The sequence below is a fragment of the Typopeltis vanoorti genome, chromosome 22 (assembly GCF_054136105.1).
Source record: "Typopeltis vanoorti isolate ZY-2024b chromosome 22, IOZ_Tvanoo_1.0, whole genome shotgun sequence".
NCBI lineage: Eukaryota > Metazoa > Arthropoda > Arachnida > Uropygi > Thelyphonidae > Typopeltis > Typopeltis vanoorti.
Window position 1 is genome coordinate 55,192,281 of NC_143570.1, and position 24,040 is coordinate 55,216,320.

The window sequence follows — 24,040 nt, forward strand, 5'->3', positions numbered from 1 at the left end:
AGCTTGGTGAAGAACAAGCTGGATTCAGGCCAAATAGAGGCTGTCAGGATCAGATCTTCACTTTACGACAAATAGTCGAGAAAGCATGGGTATATAACAAAGATCTGTATTTAAGTTTTGTCGATCTGGAAAAGGCATATGACAAGGTGCCAAGAGAGAAGCTATTCAATATGCTGCAGTTATATGGTATCAATGGGGCATTATATCAAGCAATACTTAGTGTTTATTTGAGTTGTAAGTCAGCAGTTAGAATTGAAGGAAATACAGGAAGATGGTTTAATGTTAAATCTGGTGTGAGACAAGGATGTACATTACCCCCTCTGTTATTCATTATCTATATGGATCACATTATGAAGGAAAGTGGTATTAAACATGATATCAAAATTGGAGATGTTAATGTCAGCTCTTTGCTTTATGCAGATGATGTTATACTTCTAAATAAATCCACTACAAGTCTGCAAGATTCTCTGACTAAATTGAATAACTGTTGTAATAGATATGATATGAAGGTCAGCAATAAAAAGACAAAGACAATGAAAATAGGCAGAATCATTGAAAATGTCAACTGTGTTGTGAATGGAGAACCTGTGGAATAAGTAAAACATTTCAGCTATTTAGGCACGATTTTTAGTGAAGATGGTAAATTAAATATAGAAATAGACAACAGAATCAGCAAAGCTGGTATGGTGGGAAGTCAATTGAATAAATTCATATGGAATAAGAGAGAAATTAGTCGGAACACTAAATTAGCTGTATACAAGACAGCATTCAAACCAGTTTTAACTTATGGATCTGAGAGCTGGGTCAGAAATAAAACACTTGACCAAAGATTAGAGACCACAGATATGAGAGTCCTGAGAAAGATTATAGCCGTGAACAGATGGCATCAATGGCAGTATCATATTAAAAACGAGGATATTAGGAAAGAACTTGACATTGTCAGCATCCAGGAATGCGTTAGCAGAGCTAATCTCAGGTGGTATGGTCACTTAAACAGAATGGGCGAAGCAAGATTAGCAAAACAAGTGTTCTCTGCCAGGTTGGCAGCAAAACGACCCAGAGGAAGACCAAGATATAGGTGGATTGATACGGTACAAAGTGCTTTAGACGATAGAAATATAAGATCTGATAATGTTGGAGTGTTGACAAGTAACAGGCTGATTTGGAGGAAAATTGTAGATAGGAAATTAATAATGATGTAATTTTTTTCATGTAGTACTATCATATCCTGTACACCCCTTGAGGGTACATGGCAGGAATTTGATGATGATGATCTTTTTTGATGATTATTATTTGTATATTACTGCACAGTATAACTGTTTTTAATATAACACCTCTCTTCACATTAATAAAAAGGTCAAATTATTTTTTATATATATATATATATATATATATATATAGTGCACTTTTATATAAGCTTACGCCCAGGGGATGGCAAAACTGCTATCAGCCATATCCTAAGTTAAAACATCCCAGCTTGCAAATAAAATGTACAAGGACAGGCAGAAAAGTTCTGATTAACAACTAGAACAAAAATGACATTAAAGCAACTGATATAACCACAAGAAAGAACATATCTTAAAAACTTTTAACTCCAATGTTTCTTCAAATTGTAATAATTTGTTCTTTCTCTTTTAGGATATATAATAATATATGTCAGATATTTTGAAGAAACAGCAGTGCAGGCCATCATCAAATTTTTTGTGCCACAAGAAAAGTCTGCAAATGAGATTCAGCTAACTTTGTGTAAGACTTTAGGGGAACTGTGCCCCAGCATACCCAACAGTTGCCAGATGGATGGCCAAGTTTAAAACTGGGCATCCTGAGACAACAGATGTCCCCAGGTCAGGAAGACTTTCCACAGATCACACCAGAAAACATCAATGCAGTGAAGGTCATGAATGATCCTCGATGACAGGAGAATACCAGCCAAAAACATTGCAAAGTCTTTGGGGATATCTAGGGAACAAGTTGGAGTCATTATCCAACCAACATCTGGACATGCAGAAGCTCTCTGCGAAGTGGGGCGCCAAATGTTTGAATGTTGACCAAAAGAGAAAACATGTGCATCTCAAGGGATTTGAAGAAATCAGGTGCAAATTTTTTGACTTGTATTGTGACTGTTGATGAAACATGGCTTCATCACTCACACAATTTGGAGAAAGAGCAAAGCTAATAATAATGGCAAATACCTGTTGGATTTCTGCTCAGGACATGGACTGGTTATTACTAACACAATGTTCCAACATAAAAATGTACACAAATTCACATGAAGAGAAGAGGCAAGGAATAAGAAAAGTCTCACTGACTATGTTATTGTTGATACGATGTTTTCTTCTTGGTGCAGGACACCAGAGTGTACAGAGGATTTGACATTGGAAGTGATCACCATTTAGTCTTGAGCAGGGTAAAATTGAATTTCATATCGAAAAGAATAACATGTAAGAAAGTTTTAAAGTGAATAAAAGTTGAGCAGCTCTCAGATGTGAACTGTAGACTAAAATACAGAAAGCTTATTGAAAAGAAAATGAAAGAGTTTGAGAACAGGAATCAAACCATGGAGATTCAATGGCAAGCCCTGAAGGAAATCCTGATTGATTCAGCCAGAGAGGCATGTAGTGAGGTTGTCTGCAAGGAGAGAAAAATTAGAACTGCATGGTGGACACAAGAAGTTAAAGAGGCAGTGAAGGAAAAGAAGACAGCATATCAAATGTTACTGGCAAATAAGTCAGCTTGTGCTCTTAGAGAATACAGAGACAAATGTAAGAAAGCTAAACAGTGTGCAAAACTAGCTAAACAAAAGTCATGGGAAGACTTTGGTAAGAATATAGAAAATAAATATCAAGGTGGCAAGATATTCTGGAGGTTGTTGAAGAAGCTCGGAAATGGAGGAAAGAGTGCTGTAAAAGGAATTAGACATGATAAAGGTAACATGAAAACAGGAGAAAAAAATATCCATCAAGTATGGAGTAATTACTTCGAAAAATTGCTAAATGGAACAAGCAGTGATATGATAGCACGGTGGTAAAAAACACTGACCAGGCATACAGTCAGGAATAGATATCCATACTTGAAGTAGAAAAAGCCATCAAAAGCCTGAAATATGAAAAGGCAGCTGGAGTAGATGATATTCGACCAGAAATGCTCAAGTATAGAGGTATAAAAGTCTTACAGTGGCTGCACTGCATAGTTCAGAAGGCCTGAACAGAAGGATGAATTCCATATGATTGGAGTAGAGCTTTCATAGTACCCATATATAAAAAGGGAAAGAAAACTGAATGTGAGAATTACAGAGGTATTTCCCTACTAAGCGTTCCTGGCAAGATTTATCCAAGTATACATGAGAAACGGTTGAGAAGGATTGTGGAAGGGAAGCTTGGTGAACAAGCTGGATTCAGGCCAAATAGGGACTTAGGATCAGATTTTCACTTTACGATAAATAGTCGAGAAAGCATGGGAATATAACAAAGATCTGTATTTAAGTTTTGTCGATTTGAAAAAGGAATATGCAAAGAGAGAAGCTATTCAAAACGCTACAGTTATATGGTGTTAATGGGGCATTATATCAAGCAATACTTAGTCTTTATTTGAGTTGTAAGTAAGTAGTTAGAACTAAAGAGAGTGCAGGAAGGTGGTTTAGTGTTAAATCTAGTGTCAGACAAGGATGTACATTATGCCCTCTGTTATTCATTATCTATATGGATCACATTATGAAGTAGTATTAAACCTGATATCAAAATTGGAGATGTTAATCTCAGCTCTTTGCTTTATGCAGATGATGTTATACTTCTAAATAAATCCACAATAAGTCTGCAAGATTCCCTGACTAAAGTGAATAACTGTTGTAATAGATATGTTATGAAGGTCAGCATTAAAAAGACAAAGACGATGAAAACAGGCAGAAACATTGAAAATATCAACTGCACTATGAATGGAGAACCTATAGAACAAGTAAAATATTTCAGCTACTTAAGGAATGATTTTTAGTGAAGATGGTAAATTAAATATGGAAATAGATGACAGAATTAACAAAGCTGATATGGTAGGAAGTCAACTAAATAAATGTATGTGGAATAAGAGAGAAATTTGCCAAATCACTAAATTAGCTGTATACAAGACAGTATTGAAGCCAATTTTAACTTATGGATCTGAGAGCTGGGTCAGAAGTAAAGCACTTGACCAAAGACTAGAGACTACAGATATGAGAGTCCTGAGAAAGATTATAGGTGTGAACAGATGGCATCAATGGCAATATCATATTAAAAACGAGGATATTAGGAAAGAACTTGACATTGTCAGCATCCATGAATGCGTTAGCACAGCTAATCTGAGGTGGTATGGTCACTTAAACAGAATGGGAGAGGAAAGATTAACAAAACAAGTGTTCTCTGCCGGGTTGGTAGAAAAAAGATCCAGAGGAAGACCAAGATAAAAACTGCCTTAGAAGATAGAAATATAAGATATGATAATGTGTGAGTCTTGACAAGTAACAGACTGATTTAGAGGAAAATTGTAGATAGGAAGTTAGTAATGATGTAATTTTTCATGTAGTACTATCATATCCTTGAGGGTATTTACCAGGAATTTGATGATGGCTTCATCACTATGACCCAGAGACCAAAGAATAGTCAATGGAGTGGAGACAAAAAAGATTCTCCACAGCCAAAGAAGTTCTGAACCCAAAAGTCAGCAGGAAAGATTCTTGCCATTGTCCTGCAGGATATGCCAGCAAAGGTTGGTCGATTGGTAGCCTCTGCTACTAATGGCTCAAGCAAAAGTTAAGCAAGTTTGAGTGCAGTTTGAGTAGTTGGAAGGAGATCAATCGTTCAATGCTGTTGGCACACTCTCCCTCAATGAGTCTTTGGACTCCCTGGAGATGTCACATAATAATAATATGGGTGGTGTAATCCTTACCAAGTACCTCAAAAAAGATGAAACTGTTACAGCAGCAGTTTATTCAAAGCTCTCAATGATAAACACTGCGGGAAACTGAGCACAGGTATGTTGCTTTTGTAGGACAAAGCATCTGCTTACACTGCTCATATAACCCAACAGATAATATGCAACTTGGGATTTCAATGTCTGCCCTACCCACCCTATTTGCCAGACCTTGCCCTATCTGAGTATTTCCTATTCCTAAATTTAAAGAAATACTTGAAAAGAACAAATTTTCCACAGATGAAATCACATCTGCAGCTGAGGACTGATTCGTGCAACAAGGGAAAGACTTTCTCAGAGGATGACAAATGATGCGGCGGTGTTTTAACAAGTGTATAAACACTTTATGGGAATATGTAGAATAATGTGTTAGTTACATGCTTCTACCTCAATGAAGAAACTTAACTGCAGCTTTATGCAGTTAAGTTTCAGACACTAAAATCTAACAGTACTGTTTTTGGCTATAACTGAAGGAAATGAAAATTCATAAATTGACGAAATATTAATATACAGATTAACCAAAAAATAAAATTAAATTTACAGTTTTGTTTGCTTCTGGAGGGATGGTTGCATTTAATCCTGTCAAGAAATCACTTGCACTTTTCCCATCAATTGGTTCATGAGCTTCTGTTTCCTCTTTGATAATACTAATATTGGATAGTTTATCTGTTTTTTTTTTTAAATCCATATATGCTTTTTTATTCTGGGGGAATCTTTTAACAATTCTTGCATGTGAAAAATCCAGACTGGATATACTATCACTAACAACATAGTGATATCTATCATCTGAAAAGAAAAGTTAAATTATTGCAATAATGAAAGCACCACAAAATTAACAAATATTGAAATTTAAAAAAAATTTTAAAACTACTCAGATTAAAATTTAGGGCCAAATATTTCAAATATTAAGTTGATATAATCAGGGAATGTTTATAACAGCAACAGAGATGGAAGGAGCAAAAAATGTGACACCAATTCATAGAACATGATCTAAACCACTAATAAAATGAGCAGTTAATAAAAAAAATTTAAGAGTGTTGACCCAATTTCAATTATTTCTATTAAAAATCCTTACTTTTATTGGAAGTCTGCCCACTTGGTTGGCCGATGGATAGTACACCTACTCTTGAACCAACAGGTAGTGGATTTGAGTCCCACCACAGGCACGAGCATTTGTAAAGGTCTGTTCTGTATAAGTTTGTACAGCTCCTTGAGTTTATAAAGGATGTTTTTTTTTCTTCTTTGGATTGTAAGTAAGTGAATTTAATAACAATGATTGAATAAAAGTATTAATGCTTTAGCTACTTCCTATGAGAAATCTAATAAAACATTGACTAGATGGAAATTATGTTCATCATAGAAATTGTGTACCCAGTGTGATCAAAACAACAAATTACATCACTTGATATTCATGCATATAGCCATTCTGATGAGATGCTTAAATACAGATATTTTTATTAAAGCAGTTCTACAACAGTTAAGGAGGTGGTATAATTTATCTTATGGACCTTGTGCATACAGGCATGACAATCTTCTTTGATGATCATGATTAGTGGGTAATGGATGTTGTAGTGTGGCCCCCCCCATGAGGCTTTGAAGGTGTCACATAATAAAAAAGTTAAGATTTCAGAGTTTATTTAGACAGTGATGAGCACATAATGTTTGGGCAAATTAGCTTGGCAAGTGCAAAGCAAATGATCATTATGGGGGACCGTAACTATAACAACATAAACTAGGAAGAGAAGGCTGCATGCGGTACTAAGAGAACTGAATTTTTTGATTTCTTGAGGGGCAACTGTCTTAGGCAGCATGTGGTGGAGGGAACACAAGGATCAAGAGTTTTGGATTTGTGACTGAGGATCAGATCCTCAGTCACAGCATCTGAGGATCTGATTGTGACTGAGATACCATACTTGTCCCTAACTGGTGAGAGTGACCATGTAGTCCTGATTTGAAGAGATAAATAGGCATCTAGAAATATCAAGGCAGAAAAGTGGAATCATAAGGCAGGCAACTATCACAGCTATAAGTGACTAGTATTGTAAGGATAGAAAAATTAGAATATGAGACGAGGCTAGTGCTGCAATCCAAGGAGAATCCAAAGGAGTTTTGTTCACTATATGTCAAGTATGAGGAAAAATGATAAGACTGATTACCTTGCTAGATAGGACTTGGGTGACCAATGCAAATGACATAGTTGAGCTATTTAATGATCACTTTATTAGTGTTCCATCCTGGTACAGCAGGCTTTATTCCTAGAGAGAGATAGATGAGGAATGTTGAAGTGGATGAAGAGGATCTATTCCAAATTACTTAGTATGCTAAATGTCAGTGAGGTGTGGGGGAAATAGATGGAATTTTATGTGTTTTAAGGAAATGTGCTATGGAACTGACCATGCTATTAACTTGGCTGTTTAACAAAAGTCTTGCAAAGGGACATGTTCCTAGATAAGGGAAGGAAGGTAAGTTAGTAACAATTCTACCACCACCATCTTTATGCTTTGGCATAAAGATGATGGTAGAATGGAGCTATCAAACTATAGTAGAGTTTGAATTTCTCCTGTAGTTGAAACTGGTAAGAATTTGTATACAGATTTGGATAGATAAGAGAATTTTTATGCAGGCTAACATGGATTTGTTGAAGGACAATCTTGTTTTAGTAACCTGGCTTCTTTTTATAAGAGTAACAAGAACAGTGGATGAAGGTAAGACATACACATTTTTTATTTCACAAAAGTATTTGACAAGGTATCACATGACAAATTAGTTTTTAAATTGCAACATATGAGTTTGGATGTTAGGTTAGTAGACTGGCTTGGTAACAGGCTTTTTTTTTTTTTTTTTTTAATTATCCCATGGTATTATTACATCAGACCATAGAGGTCAAATTCATGTATTTTATACAGCACCTTTTCTGGGTTGTTATAAAGTTCACATTTAGAAATATTCATGCAATTTAGTAAATGCATTGGTGATGCTTCCTCGATATTACAGATTTTGCAGATGAAGACTTTTATGCCATTGCTGAACTTGATTGGTCTTGTGTGGCTGGTTTTGAGGTGAGAGATCATAGTGGCACAACGATTCTCCAGAACATAACTCACCACTGTGAGTCATGTTCTAGAGAATCATTCTTTTTTATGTTTCTTTTTGAATAGTTTTACAAAGATCAAAATCTGTGATATCACTTGATGTTGCAGTCATTTTTGCTACTTCATCTGCAGTTTCATTTCCCTTTAATCCCACATGGGATCCATTGGAAAATTATTTTGGAATCCTTATGTAGTTTATGTTTTTTTGCTATGTTTTCAAATATTTCTTGATGGCTAATGTAGCAGTTCTTAATAGATTGAAGGGCTGTTAAGGAATCTGTGAAAAATATAAATTCCTTTGGGTTTTGTTTATCCAAATGTTGCAGTGATGTGTTAATGGCTATTAATTCTGCATGGTATGAGTTGCATCCTAAGCTGTTGGTTGTCTTTAATTCTATAATTTGAGAGCCATAGATAAGTACCCTACTCCCAGAATTGCCATTTGGATTTTTGGAGCCATCTGTGTAGATCTTTATTGAGTCAGGTCCATATTCCATTATTTCTGAAAGAGCTAATGATCTCAAGATTTCAGGGTTTTCTAGGCTTTTTTTTTCTCATGTTTCCCTATTTCAAAATTAATGACTATATTTTTCCTGTCTTGATTTAGAGGAAATGCTGGGTAGTTGGCTATTTTATTTGGACAATCCAAGGGAATTTTATTTTCCATGATTTCATGCATTGTTGATTTTTTCTTTATTCTGTTTGTTGGTTGCCACTTTTTTCAACGAATTTAGTAGGATTTTCTTGCCACCTAATTTTTAAAGGAACAAGGTTAGATTCTAACCTTGCTATTTTTCCAGGAGTTGCATTCCTTAGTCCACATATGATTCTAGCTGCATTTTTCTGAATTTTAGTAAGCTTGTCTAAACTGGTTTGTGATGTTTGCATCCAGATGGACGAAACATATTCCATTATTGGTCAGATAATAGAGGTGTATGTGACTTTTAAGGTTTTAGCATCAGCTCCCCACTCTTTACATGAGACACTTTTCATGATATTTAGTCTTCTTTTTGCTCTGCCTGCAACACTGTTGATATGTTTATTGAAGCTTAGTGATAGATCCAGAGTAACTCCAAGGTATTTGGGGTTTTCATTAAATGTAATTAGTTGACTGTTTAGCTTAATCTTTGGTCTCCACTTTCTGAGGTAGTTATTAATGGTAAATACACAAATTTCTGATTTAGGAGGATTAATTTTGATTTTTTGGTTTTCACAGTATGTAGATAAACTTTCAATGGCTTTGTTTAAGTGACCTTCTGCTGTTTCCAAGTTGTTGTGAGCTAAGAATAGGACCAAATCATCACAAACATGGCTATCTTTGTTTCTTTATGTTTTTATCAGTCATTTAAGAAGATGGAAAAAAGGAGTAGGCTCAAAATGGTGCCTTGAGGGAGTTCCTGTGTTATTTTCACTTTCTTGGAAACGGTATTATTTATTCTAACTCGAATTGTTCTATTGCTTAGAAAGTCATAAATCCAGTTTAGAACTTTCCCTTCTATTCCAATACGACAAAGTTTGGAAAAGAGTTTCTGCCTCCACACCTTGTCAAAGGCATTGTTAAAATCTATTAAAAGCTGCGATGATGGATTTGGTCTGGAAGTTATCTTGAATTGAGTGGAATTACTATCTAAACAAAACTGACTTTTGTTTAGATAGTAATTCAAACAGAGTATAATTTTTTCCATCAATTTGCTTGGGATTGAAGTCAATGAAATTGGTCTATAACTTCCTGGTTGGTCTTGAAGTTTGTTAGGCTTTAAAATTGGTATGATTGTGGCTGTCTTCCAGTTTTTTGGAGTTTTTCTTTGTTTTAGGCTATTATTGTATAGGCGAAGTAGCCAATCTAGGGATAGGGAAGGAAGATGCTTGATCATAATTCCTTGTATGTCATCTGGTCCACATGATTTATTTATACCTAGTCTCTCCAAGGCATCTCTCAATTCAGAGATTGTAAATGGATCCCAGAATAATTTATTATTTTTATAGCTATTATCGCCAACTTTCGTTTGGAGTGCCCTTTTTTTTTTTTTTTTTTTTTTTAACAATGTTATGCTCTTTAGTCAAATCTTAGGACATTACTGATGTGTTATAAACCTAATATATGAAGAATAATAAAGGAGGAAAATTCAGACATACCTTTTTTGGATGTTGTTTGCGGTCTCCTTATCCTGGCGATATGCATTCATCTGCTGTTAAGCTGTTAAAAGAAGGGGGTTTGGGAAAGTGGGGTAAAGTAATGTGGGGAAATTATTTAAAAAACCTGGGTTTTTACATGTATAATAATAATATTATTATTAAGGGTGGGTAGAGAGCATTTTGTGGGGGAGGAGAAGGATCTGAAGATAGAAATTATTTTAGAATAATTTGTTTTTGTATTTTGAGGAATTTAAAGCATTTTTCTGCTATTGAGCCTGTTTTGATATTTGATGGTTTTTCCTAGTATTCATCTCTAGTTTGCTTATATTTTGAAAATGAAGGCCAAAGTATTTGCGATCTCCCTGTCTCCGATTTTGATATTTCTATCTGGATCTTTAAGTGTTTGTCTCACTTGCCTTTGGTAAGTTTCTTTGTAAATTAGCAGTCAGTTTCCAAAGTTTGGAATTTGAAGTGTTTGGATTAAGTTTTGGCAAAATTCTCGCCACCTAGTTCTTTGTAATGTATTGTATTTTTGTTTAATTTCAGCATTTATCTTGTTGTACTTGATCCTGATTTCTGGAGAGCTTCCAATTTTTAAGATGTTAAATAATTCATTTCCTTCAGTTATTTTACTGGCAAATTCTTGGTGAACCTTTGTATAGCTTGAAATAACTTTTTTCCTATAGCCCTTAGGATACTTTTCTTTGCTGCATTTAGGGTAGTATTTGTCTAAGTCATCATGGTATGTGAGATCTTTCAGCATTTTGCTTACTTCATACTTGTATTTCTCTCTTCTGAAAGTTCCAAATTGGCTTTCTGATAACAGCTGTATATGGGAGAGCAGTATCAGGAAGTAGGAAGGTTTAACAAGCAACTGAATATTCTTGCAGATGATGTGATGCTTGGTAGGGTTATTAGTATTAGTTCTGATGTTTGGGCTCTTTAAGAGGATTATATGGTGGATTCTGCTCAAGACACTACACCTTACCCAATGTATAAGTAAGGTGTGGCGTCTTGAGTAGAAAAGTATACCTAGTTTAGAGGGTGAAGAAGCAATGGCTGAGATATGCTTGTGTCAGAAAAGGACAGAAGTGCAAGTAATTCTAAAAAGAAAAACTGGTTATATTTGGAGATCTGAGAATTCTCTAAATTGAAGAGCGTGAAGCGAGATATTTCTCATATGAACTACTGAGTTCTCGCAGGACTGAGTTGGCAGCTTTGAAATTCAGAAGACTACCTTCACTCAAGAGAAGAATAGCAAGGGGATGAGTTAAAGGAATTTGTTATGGAAGATTTTGAAGCTTCTAATGATTATATACTAGTAAGGTTTGTCAAATGAAGGTTTGTTTTTTTTTTAAATAAAACTCCCACCAGTGAACAGTTGCAAACCTATAGTACATAAAGTAATATGGATGGGCAAGGAATTTTTCTCTTTATTAAATTTTTTTTTTTCCCCACATTTTATTGATTTATTACATAATCTGGAAATCCTATGGAATTTTTTTTTTCAGCCACTTCAGGCCTCAAATAAGTGGAGCAGTGGTCTCACACCAAGTAATGAAATTCATCATATGGAATTTGCTGCTGTTTGCAATTATGGCCGAAGCAATTAAGGTTAAGTGGCCAGTGTATTATGTCCATTATGTGTCTTCTTCTAACAATTTTTGCTATTTCGCAGAATGAAAAGCCCAATTTTCTGGGAGGAAACACCTTTCCACCTTGGTACGAGACTAGTTAACTCACTTTTAATTAAACAGCTCATAAAGGTTTTTTTTCAATCCTGGATGGAAATTAAACCCAGGCCATTCTAACCAAAGGACATCATCACTAAGTTCCAATGAAGAAAATGAAAGAAATACATTGCTATGAGCAACGCTATGTATAGGATGCAAGGTTAGTGAGAGGTTCATTTACATACAGAAAGAAGAATGCATGAAAGTAGAGTAATGGAGAAATCTGAAGAGAGGAACCAAACCACCATGATATATAGCGAGTAACCAGAATGTTTGCTTTCACTGTCTTGGCACAATTACTGGAAAATCAAGAATTCCAAATGGGAGAGAGGGTTGAAGCCCTTAAAAATTATTTCTATTATTCATCTGAGTAAAGGTTTGGATCAGGAAAACAGAAACAATAATCTGACCATGGAAAAATGATTTGATCATGGATGAAGGCAATAGTGGTCCTTCATGACAAATTGATAGGCTCTCTGGTGAGTTCACTTATTTATTATCCATGACCAAGTTAACAGTCCAGATCTGGTAGCTTGGAGTAAGCAATATGTTTGTAGTCTTTAAAAGAGGGATATGTGCAAATTATAAAAAGTGTTTGTAAACAAGAGCTTCTGTGTGAAAACACCTTATGTTAAATCAAGAATGACTCCAAGTAAGGTAACGTTAGGGCGAAGAATTTTTTTTTAACTTGGTTAAAAAGTAAATTATACTTGCCAAGAAATTATTAAGATTATTAGACACCTCCAGAGAGTCCAAAGAGTCGACAAGGAAGAGCACCTGCTCTACAACTCTCCATCTCCACCACTCAATTCACCAACTGACTGCAACTACACCAACGCCATCTACCGCCGACCACCACCTCTAATATTTTCCAAGACAATCACAAACATCCATGCCTACAGCGAGATTCGAACCTGCAACCTTTGCTGGAGAGCGGATACACTAACCACTTGGCCAGCCAGGCTGGCTTGTTAATCCTTTTTCTAAGCGAATAAGATGATATACCTTTTTGTTATTTGTTTGACACAGGGCCGGTGGGAGAGTATCTGATGCCCCTAGGCAAAATTGTCTCTCTCTATATATTTTGTCATACTCGCACAAGTACACTTACGCATGTGGATATTTATAAAAATAATATCATTATGAACATTAAAAAAAATTATTAACCAAAACCAATACATTTGTATATACATATGATTACTCCTAATATCTGTATAGCAAGAAAATTATTACATCTTAAATAAGTCTTAGCACCCCTCGGCGAGTGCCTAGATTCGCCTAATGATAAAACTAGCCCTGGTATGACATATAATTTTAGGATGACACACCATCATCCTAAAATTCCTCAAGGAGGTGTACAGCATATGATAGTTATGATTTAACTTTTTTGATATAGTACTACCTTCCTATTGACAATTTTACTCCAAATCAAGCTGTTATCAGTCAAGACTCCAATATCATCAAATCTTATATTTCTGTCTTCTAAAGAAACTAGATGAGGTGCTTATGGGCCAAAGCAGGGTAGTGGGAGACCTCCATATAGCCATTTAAGGAATGCAGAGAACTGATTAGGAATTCTGACCAAATGTCCAATCCTCACCTTCTGGTGGTGCACCCTTTTAGGTATCTACCTGAATATTAAAGGAACAATGACAGCTGGCAATCTGAAATTTATTTGACAAATTGTAATCCTATTGGCTTAAACTAATATTTCCTAAAGTTTTAGAAAAGTTCCTGAAGAATTAAAAGTTTAAATCCAAATAGTTCAAGCTATGTCATCTGACTCACTGGTAAATTTCATTTGTCTCATTAAATTATTGAAAATTTCAATTTTCTAATTTGTTTCTATTATGTGCTTATTGGCTTTGTATAACTAAAATCTACTTAATTTTTAAAAAAAATCTCATTTCTAATTTATTATAAAATGCAAATATTAAAATATAAATGCTCCTATAATTATTCATGTTTGAATGAAATATTATAACTTCTTCCAAATTGTCATAGCCTAAGAGAGGATATGTCAATATTACTAAAATTTTAAAAGGGATACATGGGTACTGAAAGCTTGAAAAACATTGGCTTAAACTGTAACATAAAATGATGGTAGAACACGATAGAATAAAATATAATAACTTCTGCATCAATTCAACCTTGGTATCTTCCTGGATCTGGCTCCCAATGATGAGACCTCAGTAAAGGTTGAAAATGGCTGGGTAGTGACCCTCCCTTAATGCACAGCATTATGCACTTCTGAAAGGAAGTGTTCCTTGCATTATGAGATACTAAGGCAAATAATGAAGTCATGAGCCTCTATATACAAGTAGTCTGGTCCATGAAGAGTCATGTGACTCAATAGCAAAAGAATAGCAAAAAATAATAAAAATGCTTAACTTAGTTTGCATACACTTGAAAAACGATTAAACAAGAATATAATTTCTTGGCAATTATAATTTACTAGACCACCTATTAACCGTATGCAGGAAAAAGCCCTGCTATCTCTATGTGAGACTGGTTAACTCATTTTCCATTGAAAAATCCAAAATGTTGCTCACATCCTAGACTATATTTGAGCCCATGTCTTTTTACTAGCCAAAGAACAAATGTCACATGACAGTGTAATGCTCTATCCAAAGGGCAACTGTCTACATGGCTGTGCTATACAGATTTGCTCTTTATGTGAAGATTTTTTTTTTTAATAAAATAATGTGAAGGTTAAGAATTACTGCAAACAAAAAATTTCTGTGATCATGAATAATGTTTTTAATTGTAGTTAATACTTTTAAGATTCCTGTACAATATGTCTAACATTCAGTTTTAAAAACCAGGTTCAAGTTGATAACACAGGTCCAAAAACCAGAAGTAACGATTTCAGTGACAGGGAAGGAACAAAATGCTTTGACACCCTGCGAATCAGTGGAATCAGCATTTTTTGTCAAAAAAGTTATTAAAGCAAAAGTGCATGAAGAGACAATCATGAAGCCCAACTAAATATTATTAGAACCAATACTAACAACTCATTAACATGTAACAAACACTATACAAACTTGAAGATCTGTTGATTCAATTCCAAGCAGGACTCATATGCAAGATAGAAAGCATTTTAATTTACTTTTTCACTGTAAAATTTTATGCACTTAATATATACACACACACACAACTTTTATATATGTGTGTGTGTATATCTATGCAGAATATTTATGCAAGAAGGATGAAGGAGCTCTTCAGGATACAGACAGTCTAGGTCCTCTAGGACAGCTCCCAAACTGTGGGCCACGGTCCCCTTGGGAGCCATAGGTTTTGTTGTTGGGGAGGAGGGGTAAAACAATGAAAACAAATTTAAAATCTTTTAAGACTAAGTAGATTTTTTTTATCTTAAAAGAAACATATTTAATTTTTATTATTTATTATTTTTTATATTTTAATGAAAAAATCACACATTTGTACGGGTTCACAAATTTTGCTTCTTGCGTATTTCGGTGCTTAATGAATATTAGTAAAACTATGCTTATTCATATAAGTTTCATTTCAAAACAGAAATCTAAGAATCGCAGTTTCAAATATTTCACCTGATATTGGTGTAGCAGTATTGAAACACATCCATCACATTAAATTGCTATTAAACTTCTTTTATGTTTTTAATTCTTTCTTTATTACTAATCGTTTTATGTTTCATGTGCTTGTACTGCAAATGTACAATAACAATCTATCTATCTATATAAAAATATGAGATAATGAGCCATGTCAAATGTGTATGCAAGACGCTAAAAGTGTAATATTTGCATTTGATTTTTGCAATATTTGCCGTGTATGTTTTGTATTGAATATAAATACAATAAATATTATAATAATATATGTCAATATATTATGATTTTTTTCGAGGGGGACAGTGAAATATTTTAATTTTTCCAAAGGGGACCCTGACATCCATAAGTTTGGGAAGCACTGCTCTAGGAGATTATTTAGGTTGTCAACCAATATAACAGAGAACTGTTTTTATTTATTAACTTTAATTTATATAATTTATTCATCACTTTGCAAGAAGGTATATCATCCACACAGAGACTGACATTGCCAATGAGTTAGTAACTGACATGAGAGTTGTATGTTATGCACTTTTTATATACAGGGTGTTCGGGATAAATTTGACAGTTTCGTAAGGAAAAAGAAAATCTTCTTTGTATCTATTAAATTTAATGAATTGACAAAAAAACATTACAGGCAGAGTTAATTACAATACTATCAACAAGATTTACTCAAAATAACCACCATTAGCATCGATCACAGCTTCAATTCTGCTTCGGAACCTCGAACAAGCTGATGCTACAGTCTCCCTGGGAAGGGCCGCAAAAACTGTTTTAATTTTATCCATTAACTGGGCTTTTGTATTACTGGAAGTGCGATTGGTGTCTTTTTCAACTGCGCCCCATACAAAATAATCCATGGGGTTAAGGTCTGGGGAGTTTGGAGGCCAAACATTTGGACTGGTGAAGTCGTAGAAATTTTCAGACAACCATTTTTGACTTTTCCCAGAGGTGTGGCAAGGGGCCGAATCCTGCTGCCATACATACGGCCTACCATTGGCTACCCTTGTTATCCAGGGCTTGACTACAGTTAGCAACTCCACGAACAAAGCCCGAATTCCAATGCCAGGGTTCTTCAACACCTGTTTCTGCAGATTTGCGAGGAATTCTGCTGTACGAACGCAATCAGATCGTCTGCTAGGGATCTTTCTTCTTGCTACATCCTCGTAGTCACCATTGCAAGTCTCTAGTTCATGCCTGATTGTTTTTACTGTATTCAGGGAGCATTGGGCAGCAGTCGTAATATCCTTATTTTGATGGCGGGCACGAATCATCATGATACAAGTTATTCTCTTCCATGATTCAGGTGGGTTCCAGCTATCCATCCTTTCTGACATCTTGTATATGAATGAAGAAGGGTCCAAACTTTTAAATGAAGAGAAGTGTGTGTTAATACATGTAACTTACGGAAAAATATAATTAATTATAAATATGTCAAATTTATCCCGAACACCCTGTATATATATAAAAGTTAACAATGAACTGGAGGTGTTCATCATACTGAAAAGTATGAATGTGAACACAGCAGCAGGACAGAATGTCATGTTGGCCCATATACTATATGAATATGCAAGAGAACTGACAGTATCTCTGACAAAATTATTTTACCTAAGTTTTAATTCTGGCAAGGTTCTGAGGGACTGGAAATGGGGTAAGATATTTCCATTACATAAGGGTGACTCAAAGACAGAGGGAAACATTTACAGATGGATTAGTATAGTGAAGGTTAAAAAGGTATTGGAAAAGTTAGTCATAGGTAGAATTCAAGAATGGGCGTAGAGGAATAAGATACTCCATGGTGAGCAGCACAGCTTCATAAAGGCAGGTCTCAATTTAGTAATTCACTCACATTTCATAATAGAATGACAGAGAATAGAATAAAGAAAATAACTACACCACAGTACTGCTAGTCTTTGAGATATCTGACAGAATATAACATGTAAATCTGTTTCATAATTTGGAGTAAATTAGAATGAATATGAGGATGGTAGCATGGATTGGGAGAATGCTTGACATCTCAGAGGGTAAATAGTAGAGTGGAATTTAGAAGAATTCAACTAACTAGCCTCAAAGTCCTATATTGGGGACACTTAGGTTCAATTTGCATATTAATGATACAAGGATGTCTGGATTAATTATTTTGAAAACTATTAAATTAACTAAGCAGTGACAAAATGACAGTAAAAAATATTCAAGAGGAACACAGAGAGGAGTACATATCAGTACTTGAGGTAGAAAATGCTATCAAAAGTGTGCAAAACTGCACACAAGCAGTTTTGCACATTTCAGGTTTTTGAGACACTGTTCAGCTCAATATGAAGAACATACTGAACTGAACAGCTGGAATAGATATTTGATCAGAAATGTTGAATATATGATGGTATAAAAGTTTTGCAGTAGCTCCAATGCATAATTCAGAGGCCAGGTAAGGGTGAATTCCAGATGATGATTGGGAGTTGAGCTCTCATAGTTTCTATCTATAAAAAGAAGAATAAAAATGAATGTGAGAATTACAGGAATTTCTCTACTAAGTATTTCAGGTAAGATTTACATAACCATCACTGAGAAGTGGCTGAGAAAAATTGTGAAAGGGAAACTTGCAGAACAATCTAGGCTCCAGCCAAATAAAGGCTCTCATGATCCGCTTTTCATTTTAAGACACATAGATATCATGGGAATATAACAACGATCTGTATTTAAATTTTGTAGATCTGGAAAAGACATATGACAAGATGTCCAAAGCAAAGTTTTTCAAAATTTTACAGTTATATGGGGTAAATGGAACATTATACAGAGCAATACACTGTCTATATTTAAGTTGTAAGTCAGCATTTAGAAATGAAGGAAATACAAGAAAATGGTTTGAAGTAAAATCAGGTGTAAGACAAGGGTGCACACTATTTCCTCTCTTATTCATTATCTATATGGATCATATTAACAAAGAAAGTGGTGTTAAACATTACAATTGGAGATATCAAACTTGGATCTTTTCTTTATGCAGATGATGTACTCCTAAACACATCCTGTGCAAGTCTCCATGATTATCTAAGTCAAATAAACAGATGTAACAAATTTAGCACAAAATCAGCAATAAAAATACCAAAACTGAAAACAGGCGGGAACCTAAACTTTAGCTGCATTCTCAATGGAGAATGCTATAGAATAAGTAAAATATTTCAGCTATTTTGGCACAATTTTCAGCGAAGAAGGCAAATTAAATATGGAAATAAACAACAGAATGATCAAAGTTGGCATGGTAGGGACCCAGCTGAATAAATTTATATGGAATAAGAGAGAAATTAGCTAAAACACTGTTGTTGTGTTTTAGCTAATTTCCTCATCTGTCCCTTAGGACCGGATGAGATTGTGTCCTCCAACGAAGGACCTTCTATGTATTTTTGACTGTAGAATCCGTGTGTATGTGTTCACAGGGCCGGTTTGCCTGTTCTGAGGGACGAAAAACCCGAGTTTCGAGGAGAAAAAACCATTTACCTCCGTATGAGAGCTAAAACACTGAACTAGTAGGATACAAGACTGTTCAAACCAGTTTTAAGCTATGGATCTGATAGTTGAGTTAAAAATAAAGCACTTAATAAAAAGATTAGAGATCACAGATATGAGAGTTCTAAGATTAGAAGTGAACACATCACATCAATGGAAGAAATCATTAAAAATGAAGATATTAGGAAGGACCTTGACATGAGAATTCAATGTGTGAGCAAAACTAATCTGAGATGGTATGGCTACTTAAACAGATGAGAAGATGAAAGGTTAGCAAAACAAGTGTTTGTGTAATGATGGCAGGAAAAAGGAATAGAAGAAGAAGACCAAAATCCAAGTGAATTGATTAATTAACAGAGGCTTTAAAAGAATCAAAATGTTATACAACAATATTAGTGCTGACAAGTAATAAACTACTTGGGAAGAAAATTACCAATAGAAAATTAGTAGTAATGTGAACTTAATCATGTAATAAAGTCACAGTAGCCTGCACACCCTTTGAGGGGACACATCAGAAAATTCATGACTGATGATGATCCAGTGAATGATTAAAGAGGTGGGGGATTTAGTTGTTGGCTGATGCTAATCTGGGTAAGACAATAGTTCATAAAAAGGTACGTAGACATTCTGCAACATGATTTAAATAGACTGGAAGAGTTCACAAAGAATAATAGTTGTCAATTTAATGTTGCAAAATACAAGTTTTTTTGTGATTTTGCTATGATTCTCTCCACTATGTGATGGATTGTAATCTGTGGAACATCACAGATAACATGCAGTTACACTAATGGTATGGAAGAATCATTGTAGGAAATTGACGAGACTAGGGATCTGGGTCGAGAGTTGAAGTTCGGAGGACACATTGCAAAAATTGGCAAAATACCTCACAGGATCACTTGTATGTTGAAGAACATACTTAAAAGTCAAGATATAGAGATTATTATGCCTCTCTGAAAATTCATGATTTAGTTGCATCTTGACTATTATGCAGACTTGCTGGAGTGGATCCAAAGATGGGTTACCAAAATAATTAAAGATCTGTGGAATGTTTCCTATGAAGAGAGCCAGAAGATATATGTAGGTTGTAAAGTCTAGTTGACAAGTGGAAAAGAGGGGACATGATACAAACTTATAACTTACTAAAGGAATTCTATAAGATAGACATGAATGAAATTTTTAAATGCATGACGAGCAGAAAGAGAGAGAATTAGAGGGTCAACCCCTGGAAGTTGTTTAAGAGCGGAGTTAATAAAGATGTGTGACTATATTTTTTTGCTTGGAGGCTAGTGAATGATTGGAATGAATCGTGCAATTGTGAATGCCCTGATAGCGAATATGTTTAAGGCAAGGTATGATAGGTGTGGTAATAATGGTTTGTGTAGGTTTCCCACAATGAGTGACTCTATGGAGATACCCATAATAATATCTAGAAAGTACCAGTATGCTGTGTAATATTTAAAAATGTATTTCCATATGTAGTCCTACAATTAAGCATACCAAATAATTATCCTTCAAAATTTCTTTACTTTGCAAACTAATCTGAGGGTCTCCTGAATGTAAAAATTAAAGAGATTAATAAATAAAACATTTTGAAATAAGTTTTATTTAGTATCAAAAAATGCTTAATCCTAAACCAAACTTATTTCAAAAATCATTTATTAATATTCTTAACTCTGAGCAAAGGAAGGGAAACAAAGATAAATTTTTGAAGTTAAGAAATTTTAAAGATGAAAGAAACCATTTAACTTGAAAGAAACATATTCCTTTCAAGTTAAATCGTTTCAAGTTTTCTGGTTTACAATATGAACCATGCATACTTCTTTTTATTTCTTTACTTGGTAACCTAGATTCATTTGGACTGCAGAGTTTGGTGGATAGCAGGAGAAGAGGTGATATGATCGAGACTTTTAAACTGTTGAGAGGAAGTTACAGGGTAGAGACATTGGAGAGTTCTTTTACTTGGTGGAACGGCGGGAAGGAGCGATGACAAGGGGCCATCCCTGGAAGTTACGAAAGGAGGCGTGAGGGTGAGGAGTGGTTTCTTTGCATGGAGGGTGTTGAACCTTGGAATGCATTGCCTGGTTGGAACGGGAACGTTCAATGGGTTCAAGGTGTGGTATGATAAACTTTGTGTTTCCTAAAAACGACCTCCCACAATGAGTCTTTTGACTCCATGGAGGCCTGGATAATAATAATAATTTTATTTAACATGTATGGATATAAAATTTCAAAAATATAGAAATTTTTATTGACACTTTTGTATAAAATACTTGTTACCAGTTATCCAAATTTTGGGGCACTCATTCCTAAGAGCCTTTACAAAACTGCAAGCCCTTCTGCTATATCACTTTATGCAACATTCCAGAATAAGTACTCTTACTATGCGTATTATTCCAGAGAATTACTTTTTCCAAAGTTGTAATCAAATTATATTTATGACAATTTCGTATATCAATTAATAGGGTCAGATACACTGGCAAATTGCAAATATGCACAGTTGTGTTATTCCTGTAAAAAAAAAAAAATCAAATCAGTTTCGTTTATTGTCACTTCCTTATGCAACATGCTTTAACGGGGCCTCTGGACTGTCGGGGGGCTGCGCTATACGGTTTACAAGATAACTGAGATCACGTGTTCTCGTGCTCATGCAATCAGTGAATTCTCATTTTGCTAATTTTGACTCACAAGGAAATGTATTCATTGTTTCTTTAACTACATTCCGATCTAACATAATGTAGCTACATACATGTGTTCATCTAATATCAGTGCTGTATAATTTTACAGCGAATATAATAGTTGGCTGTTCACAAGCGCCTGCCATATAACAAATATCTCCCCAATAACGGGCAATAAGTTGACATTGCATTTTCACAATAAGACTGTATAAAAAAAAAAACAACAACTCAACATAAGATTTTTTTTTTTTTTTGCCATTCTTATCGGTTAAGCACACACCCGATGAAAAATTTTATTAAACTCTTTAACGCTAATGAATAAAAATCATATGGCCACATATTACATTCTCCCTATATACAACACAGAAAAAACAATAACAAATACCATATGATATGATATAACATATGATATGAATTAAAAGTAAAACAAAAATAAGTTAGTGTATTAGCAAAGATTTAAGGTCCACCTGAGAAACCAAAAATTACAATGACAAACGACTTTTACTTTCATACAAAAGGAAAGCATTCATCATCACTATTTCTACAGTTCAAATACTTACAGCTATTTTCCCAAGGTAAGCCTTCTATAAAACTATTAAAATGCGTCGAAAAAAAAATAAGCATAACACACAACCTATCGACACTAGCCATATTGGAAATGAGTAGGTTAACTACGCCACCAGATGTCTGCAATACTGTTAAAACAAGGTGGCCCACGATGAGCACTAATAGCAGACACGTCATATGAGATTCCCGGATGTTCAGTTCGGAAGACAGTTTATATACAGTATATAAAATATATATATACAGTATATAAAATGTGGCGATTATATAATGATGAGAAGTATCTAAAATATATATATACAGTATATAAAATGTGGCGATTATATAATGATGAGAAGTATCTAAAATATATATATACAGTATATAAAAAAAAAAATATATATATATATATATATAAATAAACTGTACAAAACTCGCAGGTATATATATATATATTTATATACTGTATATAAACTGTATATACCTGCGAGTTTTGTACAGTTTATATATATATATATATATATATATATATATACACACACACACACACACATAAATCTCTTTTTACGCAAAATCGGAGTTACGTGAATTGAGATATGAAAAATAATATTTTTTTACGCAATTTTTATTCACTTTTACGCAACCAACCTAAAGTCTAAGTTAAAAAAATATCCGTAATTCAAGAAAATTCTGAGAATTTTGTAGAATTGCATTCGCGTTTCAATTAAGAAAATTCTAAATTCTTACGAATTTCATTTATTGGGAATTCCCGAATTACATAACTGAATGCGCATAAAAAAGCAGTTCTTAGCAGGACGTCCTCTTAAACTATTCGACGATGACTTCTAAGGCCGGAACAGGCCATGCTAGGCCTAAATCCTTGATACGCATGATGATGATGATCATCATCATCAAAATAAAAATCGCATTATAAAATTAATAATTTTGCCAAGAAATAATAAATGATAAGCTATATGTAATTTTCAAACTTTCATTTCATTAACCGAAGATTTTAATCCAGCCCTCACATCAGTGGCGCACTCAGGATTTAATCTTGGAAGGAGCCGAGCGCTAAAGGTTTAACCTTGGGGGGGGAGTTGAGTAGACGATTTGCGAATACACACTACGCATCGCATACGACCTATGACTGAGCATCTGCAGTGATCGCTAATTCATAAGTAGTATAGAAATTGAAGACACAACACAAATAAAAAAATAAGTTTTAATTAGGAAAAGATTTTTGAAAAATTTTCTAGTGTTTTTTCCTTTTCTTTGGGGGGGGGTGCCCGGGCCCCTTGGCTCCCCCTCTGGGTGCGCCACTGCCTCACATGATGTTGCCGATAACCAAAAAAAAAAAAAAAAAAAAAAAAAGGAAAGCCGTTTCCTTGGATATAAAAATTCAAATTTTAGATTGTCTTCAGACTGGGGAAGGTGCGACGGTGTTGGTAAGCATTTTGGAGTTCGTGAATCAAATGTCAGATCTTTAAAGAAAAATGAAGAGACTATTAGAAAAGCGGTATGTTGTGGTACAAAATCGAGCGCGAAATTATCATCATACACAAGAGATGTTGTTCTAGAAAAGGCCGATAAACTTTAATGATGTGGATAGAAGATAATGTACAAAAAAGAATGCCAGTTGACGGAAATTCCATCAAGCAATCAGCATTGAGAGTTTATGACCAGATTAAAAAACTGCAGCCAGATACTTCACCTCAATCGAGGAAAAAATATGAATTTCATGCAAGCAATGGTTAGCTGGCTAAGTTTATTAAAAGACATGCTCTTCATAATATAAAAATTAAAGGTGAAACGGCTTCTGCTGATGAAACAGCTGCTAAAGC

The 24,040-nt window shown here is 34.6% G+C and overlaps 1 protein-coding gene across 1 annotated transcript in view; it reads right to left on the bottom strand.

Moving 5' to 3' along the window:
• Positions 1 to 22,357, bottom strand: part of l(1)G0289 (plexin domain containing lethal (1) G0289) — a 247,431-nt gene extending 225,074 nt beyond the window's left edge. The window contains exons 1-2 of the mRNA XM_090412195.1: positions 22,217 to 22,357; positions 5,480 to 5,724 (exon numbers count right to left, since the gene is read on the bottom strand). Of these exons, the coding sequence (XP_090268321.1) occupies positions 5,480 to 5,724; positions 22,217 to 22,307 (336 nt within the window). The 5' untranslated portion in view covers positions 22,308 to 22,357. The remainder of the gene's footprint in view (positions 1 to 5,479; positions 5,725 to 22,216) is intronic.
• Positions 22,358 to 24,040: the final 1,683 nt, after the last annotated feature.